General features: G+C 29.3%; 1 protein-coding gene across 1 annotated transcript; it reads left to right on the top strand.

Annotated features, from left to right (window-relative positions):
* Positions 1-244: 244 nt before the first annotated feature.
* On the top strand, positions 245-6,562 carry LOC139823533 (uncharacterized). The gene is made up of 10 exons (XM_071796075.1): positions 245-651; positions 860-1,015; positions 3,454-3,700; positions 3,809-4,261; positions 4,457-4,698; positions 5,178-5,337; positions 5,483-5,585; positions 5,685-5,747; positions 5,850-5,915; positions 6,019-6,562. Exons 3-10 carry the CDS (start codon positions 3,493-3,495, stop codon positions 6,068-6,070), a joined length of 1,347 nt encoding a protein of 448 aa, XP_071652176.1. The 5' UTR covers positions 245-651; positions 860-1,015; positions 3,454-3,492; the 3' UTR covers positions 6,071-6,562.
* The last annotated feature ends 1,188 nt before the right edge of the window (positions 6,563-7,750 follow it).

Here is a 7,750-nt window from a genome sequence, read left to right as displayed (position 1 = left end):
GGAAGAGCAATGTGCAGCCATGAACATTCCTTGCATGACTGAAATGACATACATTAAATATCGCGAAAATTTAGAAGATGATTTTACACAAACGGCCTTGAAAAATATGAAAATGGCAGCCCACACAGCAGAGGAGATATGAGGGATATACTGAATTTATCCCGTAAATCCCAAATATATCGTAATATCCTTAAAATATTATCAGTATATCATGACATATATTATACTGAAACGCTTTCGTACAGAACATTTACAGGATATCTTGTTAAGAGATATATGGGGATTCTAAAAAGAAAATCCACACGATATCGTGAAAATATATGTCAGACGATATGATAAAAACATGTAGTAGATGGAAGAAAACACTGATAAAAGTATATATAGCGAGTACTTTATTAATAACTGGCAATAATCTATCAGTCTATACATAAATGTATATATCTTCTTAACTTTTAACTGTTCTTCATTATTAACTAACTGAACTCTACTACTCAACCGCGCCTGCGCATGCTGATGCGCGACAAAGCGCGTGAGGCGTGAGGCGTGAGGCGGCGGCATAGTGAGTTACATAGTCACATAGTTATAGAGTGCGGCGAATGTATAATAACGAACAGAATCAATGAGAAATAAGTTTTTGCAATTTCTATATACGTAAGTAGATGAAATAAACTAAAATAATAGCTAGTAGGTTTCATATAAACTTGGCTTCTTATCTCAGTGTCTTTTTTATAGCTAATAGTAGCACAAGTTGCAAATCTAACCTTACTTTTCTTCTCCTTGTTACACAACAAATTATTGTTATTGTTGTTACACCATTATATTATATTTATATTATATTTATTATTATATGTGTTCGTAGTTTTTGTTGCTGTATATATCCTGCTTTCATACTACTGACCGGTATTTTTGCAAGAAAACTCTAGTGCGACGTAAGGTGCCCACACCGATATCAAGCAAGTCTGGTGGAAGCTTGCATTGAACACACACGTGTTTACATCATTGCTTCTTGCTTTGAGTATAAAAAATTATATATCTTTGTATGTTTTGTATTCTTAATTGTTGTTCCGTCTTTCATATTTTCGAATTTTGCTAAATACTACATAAAATCGTTACTGATCAAATCGGTCCTTTAAAGGGAACCGAACGCCATTACCAAGAAAAAAAAAACAAGATATCCTGCTTTTAAAAGGTAAAACATGAATAACAGAAAGAGAACGAAAAAAGATATAAGTTTAATCACAGATAAACATTATAGAAGATTGATAGAAACTGAAAAAAAGAAATGTTGCAATGAAATATTTTCATCTTTAACTGATACTTCGATTGAAGACAATAATAATTTCACTGACGCAGATGAATCATCTAATAAAATATTAATAAGCACCGATATAGAGAGAGAGAGTGAAACTTTTGCAAATGATACAGCAGTCACATCAGACTTTGTTAAAAACTGTTCAGTTACTTATTGTAATGAAGATATACATTCAAATATAGAACTTGATAAATCGGAAAATTTTTTGTCTGATACTTTAAAATTAAAACTCTTTCTAAGAAATTGGGCTACAAAAAATCAAATCACAAACTCTTCATTATCAGAATTATTATGTGCATTAAAGAATCATCAATGTTTTGATACATTATGTTGTGATGCAAGAACATTACTTAAAACACCTTTGCAATATGAAATAAAAACTGTTGTACCAGGGATATATATGCATTTTGGATTACGTGATGGTATAAAAAATACAATAGAAGAATATACTTTATCATCAACTTGTATCGAAGTAGCTATTAATGTAGATGGACTTCCACTCAGTAAATCTTCAAATAGCTCATTTTGGCCAATTTTGGGATCTATTGTACCCCATGGAAAGGTTTTCATTATTGGAGTTTATCATGGTGATGAGAAACCAAAAAATGTTAATGATTTTTTACATGATTTTGTTGCAGAAACTGTAGAATTATACGCAAGTGGAATTTTTCTTAATAATTTTCTATATCAGTTTAAAATTAAATATTTTGTATGTGATGCTCCTGCAAAATCATATATTCTTCAATGTAGAGGACATACTGAGTATTTTAGTTGCACGAAATGTACAGTTGAAGGTATTTACAGACAAAGAAGAATTTGTTTTCCGGAAATAAATGCATCTAAACGTACAGACAAAGATTTTAGAATGCATACTGACGATTCTTACCATTTATCATATACTTCACTTGATAAAATTCCTGATCTTGATTTTGTACGTGATTTTGTACTCAATCCCATGCATTTAGTATTTTTAGGTATCATACGTAAATTGATTTATTTATGGTTAAGTGGAGATACAGGATGTCGTTTATCACATCATGACATAGAAAAAATTTCAAATGAACTTGAAAAGTTAAGACGTTACACGCCCAGAGAATTTGTTCGTAAACCGCGCTCATTGAAATATGCAAAACTATGGAAAGCTACTGAATATCGTCAGATACTTTTATATACTGGTCCAATAGTATTGAAATCTGTTTTATCAAAAGATGCTTACAAGCATTTTCTAAGCTTGCATGTAGCTATCAGAATATTGAGTAAGGAAGACACGAAAGATGCATATGCAGAATATTCCAAAAAATTACTGGAACATTTTGTTAAGTCTTTTTTTTATAAAATTATATGGAAAACATCATGTATCGCATAATGTGCATGGCTTGATTCACCTTGTTGAGGATGTCAAAAGTTTTGGTACTTTAGATAATTTCAGTGCTTTCAAATTTGAGAATTTTATGCAAGAACTAAAACGATTAGTAAGAAAAAATGATAAGCCCTTACAACAATTATTTCGACGATACCATGAGGCACAACATGTAACAATTGAAAAAAACACAATAAGTAAGAAGCTTCATCCTATAAAAGTTACACGTCATTACAATGGTCTTTTATTACTTCTAACATGTAATCCACAATATACAGCAGCTGAATGTATCTACTTTAGATTAGATGCTAATAATATCGCAAATGATTGTTGTGGATTAAAAGATAATACTATATTACTAATGACTAATATAGCACACTTTACTGAAACTACAGAATTAATGATATTGGGTTACGAGTTTGAGTGCAAGCAAAATTTTTACAATGTACCATGTGATTCATCTCTTCTTCATATATATAAAGTATCTAAAAAATCTAACTTGAAAATGTGGCCTTTGTCTGCTGTTAATTTAAAATACGCTAAGTATCCATGTGGCAATGATGAATTCATTGTTGTTCCTATTTTACATAGCGAAATAATGGAAGGAGCAGAATTTTGATTCTTAAAAGATATATCTTTTGCTTAGCAGGATACAATTATTATTGTAAATATTTTGTTTATGTGTTCTACATTATTTTTTATTATATGTAATATGTTTTAATATATGTATTTTTATTATATAACATTTATATGTAAATGTATGTGTTTCTAATTATTTTAGATAAAAGAAAGATAACTATTTTATAATACAGTTACAAACATGTATGATCAGGAAAGTTTATACTACATAGTAGAATTTTCTGATGGTATGCAACTCATACCGTCTAATTGGTTTAATGCTTCTAAAACTAAGGCATACTGGCCTAACTTTACAAATTTGAAAAAATATGATAAAAGTGTACAAAATATGGAGCCTGTTGGAAAAAATTGGACTTTATGTGACGTATTAAGGATATTAGGTAGTGCTGGTAAATAAAAATATGCAATATACATTTTGTGACAAGCACTTAAGCATTTTATATTATTTTAACAAATATTTCTAATAAGTTTATAAAAACATTATTTTATTGTTTCAGAATCTTTTGAGTCTGGGAAAAGAAAATTAAAATTAGCTGAGATGTATTCAGATTTAAATACTGATGTCAGTGATGATGAACAATCAAAAAAGGACAGAAAAATAAGAGCTGCAAAACAACACGATAATGAAACTGATTCAGATTCAGAAACTGATGAAACTGTACTTGCGCCATTTCCTAAATTGCATTCGTCCAAAGCTATAAACACTAAGAAAACTATACCAAATAATGACTGCGAAAACGTCTTATGTGAAAACGCTACACAGCAGCCTACTTGTTCTAAAGCAGCTCAATTAGACAGTCATATTAAACCCGCTTCAAAATCTAAAAATCTTACAAAGACTAGAAAGAATGATGAGATACAAGAGGTGACTTTAAAAAATAAAAAATCAAAGAAAGATGATACTGAACGACGTATGCAGGAAATTTCCAAAGAAAATATGCAGCCCCGTGGTACGTGCGTTTATATGATTATTACAATCCATAATTAAATATTTTTATGTTATTATTTTATATATTGTGAATGCGTATGCATGCGTGTATGTGTGCGCGCGTGTGTGCAGTTATAATATAAAGGTTTCTATATTACAAAGTTATTAGCACAGAAATATAATAAACTAATAAACATTTAATAATTTTAACATATAGGAGAAAAAGAGTTTCAACAATTTATGATAGAAAATATGATCGATACTAAATATTCATTAAAACGTTGCGAAAATATTTTGGCGAATATATTGACTACAGTCAACACTTCTGATGTATCAAAACAAGAAGAAAATTCTACATTTACAAATAATATATTAGATGAATTTCCCATAGCAGATTTGGAAACTGTGGAAAAAGTCGAACATCAATTACAAAAAAATAAATCATACAAAAATGCAGTGGTAAAAAAAATCGCATATTTTACATGACTATATGTTTATGCTTTTTGCACTCTACATATAAATTAGGTCCTGAACAAAAAAAGTCTACCATTTTGCAAACAACCTCGCAAAATTGATTTATTAATTATTAATTATTAATTATTGAAAATGGTCATATATAGAGGCTTCTGTAATTAATAACTAAAATTTGCGTAGTTATTTGCAACCTGGTAAAGGACTTTTGTTCAATGGCCTAATGTACAAGTATACGGTGATTGTTGTACCTATAGCGACATGTTCAAGATTCGAGGTTCAAGGTTTAATATACTGATGTCTGTCGCTAGGTACAGAAAATTCATGTGTGCATTTATGTGTGCCATATAATAAATCATTGATTTATAACTGTCAAAATATCCATTACATAAATCTTCAAATTTAAGTATGTATCCAATCTCAATCTTAAATGTTACTAATTATATTAATTCGTCATTCTTTTTCAGGTAAAAATGTTGAGTATGGTAGGAGGACATGGTTTAAAATCTATTGTTCTCAACATCTTGACACGTACATTAAATAACACTGTTGCTACGAAGTACAGTTGGGTTGGTGGGAAAAAGAAACTTGTATTTTCTAATCTATTTTTGTGGAAGATTATATTAGGTGAGTAAAAAAGAGAGAATGTCTTATTAAAATGAATGCTAATAATTACAGTGTGCGCACGCGCGCGTGCCGACACAAACACACGCACAGCTTAAATACTGAATTTTTCATAATTATAATTGTAAACATTTTTTTATTATATTAAATGTTGTCAGACGACATATTCCTAATGCAATTGAATCTGATATTTCGAAATATATAAAAATATGGTTAGCGCATGCACCAGAAAGATTGCAAAGAGAGGAAAGGTGATTATATTTGTTATACGTTTTTATTTAATGTTATTTAATATTTTATTTTACTGAAAAAAACTAAAATTATAATAATTAAATAATTTGTTTTTTCAGAAAAAATGAAAAGCAGGTAGAAAACGCTAGCGATGATGATATCAGATTGCAAAGAGAGGAAAGGTGATTATATTTGTTATACGTTTTTATTTAATGTCATTTAATATTTTATTTTACTGAGAAAAAACTTTAAAATTATAATAATTAAATAATTTGTTTTTTCAGAAAAAATAACAAGCAGGTAGAAAACGCCAGCGATGATGATGATATCAGATTGCAAAGAAAGGATAGGTGATTATATTCGTTATACGTTTTTATTTAATGTCATTTAATATTTTATTTTACTGAAAAAAACTAAAATTATAATAATTAAATAATTTTTTTTTTTTTTCAGAAAAAATAAAAAGCAGGTAGAAAACGCCAGCGATGATAATACCAAATCGTAATAGAAAGAGTTTTTCTTGAAAAATTTGTGTTAAATATTTTTAGTAGCACTTATAATGATAATATATGATCTCAATGTTTTTTTTGATTAAAAGAGTTTTTAGTTTAAGATTTTTATAAAAAGGTTTTTATGATTTCGTTAAATTTCTTTTTAGTGCTAAAATTTTATATAAGTTTAACACAAATTTCTATAATTTTTAAACAAATTATAATTTTTTTAAATACTTAAATAGATATTTAAATAGATATTCAGCCTTTCTTAATACGTTATTATTAACAGATCTTTTATTTTATATTTAGCATATATCTGTTGAGTGTTCTGTTCAGTGTTTAAATAGCGTTTTGTAGTATTGTTTTGATAGATATTATCCAGGCTGACCTTATAATTAATAACTCAATATTAACCCCTTATAGTGCATAGTGATAACATCATTCAACTTATGCATGTATTTCATCTAAACTATGTATATAAACAGATATACTTCGTAATTATAACCATACTCATTGCTCTAAATTGGCATTGTGTTTTTAATCACCTTTCGAATTCCGTACGTACTTCGTTATGTATCATTTCGTTCGTATTATTTCTTTGTAGTACTTTTTTAAATTTAATATTCAAAACTTAATGTGATTGTGTGATTAAGGAACATTAGAAAGCGTGTATAATAAAATAGATTTATTTCAAAGTTGCATTAAAAAGTTCTCTATAATCTTGCGCGTTAATATTGAGTGTACTTCATACTTGATATTGCAAATCGTTGAATTGACCAGGATTAGGATAAAGAAATTTTTACTATTTTTGTCCTGTTTTGTCAATCAAACGATTTGTAATACCACGTGTGAAATACACCTATCATTATTAGTATTACAAACATTCTCCTCAATATGTCCTGATCAGTTACCACAATATTCTCTATATATACATACTACATCTATATAATATATATACAACATATTGAAATTTATATTCTGTGTGTATGTGAACAGTATATTTATAATATATCTAAATGATATCCTACAAATATATACTTATAAACTAGTGATATCTCTACGTGTTCGTAAGAGCGGACATTAGTGTATTTCTCGAATATCCTGTAGATATCCATATATATCTTAGACATCTCAATAATATTCTGATTTCCCGACAAGATATTGTAACGATATTACGCAGATCTATTTTTGCTGTGTGGGAGGTGAGGTTGAAAAACAACTCGCTATAGAAAACAATGAAACAATAAATGGTATTTCGTATATAACAGTTGTTGCGGATGGCAGTTGGATGAAGAGATCGTACGGCAAAGCCTACGATTCACCTTCCGGTGTAGGTGCCATAATCGGTTACCGTACAAAAAAAGTGCTCTTCGTTGGCATCCGCAACAAATATTGCACGGTATGCGACGTAGCGGAGCGAAAAAATTGTGAACCGAAAGCTCATAAATGCTACAGAAATTTTGATCGCTACGCAAGCTCCACAAGTATGGAGAGCGATGCCATTGCGGAAGGTTTTAACAGTAGCCTCGAAATGCATGGATTGATATATAAAACAGTTATCGCCGATGGCGACAGCAATGTATATCAATCTATACTCCACAATAATCCGTATCGGGAAGTGATGACAACGGTAAAAAAATAGAATGTACCAATCATCTGCTTCGTAATTTGTGCAGAAAATTACAAAACGT

The sequence above is a fragment of the Temnothorax longispinosus genome, unplaced genomic scaffold (genome assembly GCF_030848805.1).
Source record: "Temnothorax longispinosus isolate EJ_2023e unplaced genomic scaffold, Tlon_JGU_v1 HiC_scaffold_13, whole genome shotgun sequence".
NCBI lineage: Eukaryota > Metazoa > Arthropoda > Insecta > Hymenoptera > Formicidae > Temnothorax > Temnothorax longispinosus.
Note: the sequence above shows the minus strand (reverse complement) of the source record. Positions and strands in the feature narration are given on the sequence as shown.

Excerpts from the sequence above, each read along its gene's own strand:
- LOC139823533 (XM_071796075.1), top strand. The coding sequence starts at position 3,493 with ATGTATGATCAGGAAAGTTTATACTACATAGTAGAATTTTCTGATGGT. Across the intron at positions 3,701-3,808 it reads AAGGATATTAGGTAGTGCTG|AATCTTTTGAGTCTGGGAAA; the intron begins GTAAATAAAAAT and ends TTATTGTTTCAG. Across the intron at positions 5,586-5,684 it reads AGATTGCAAAGAGAGGAAAG|AAAAAATGAAAAGCAGGTAG; the intron begins GTGATTATATTT and ends TTGTTTTTTCAG.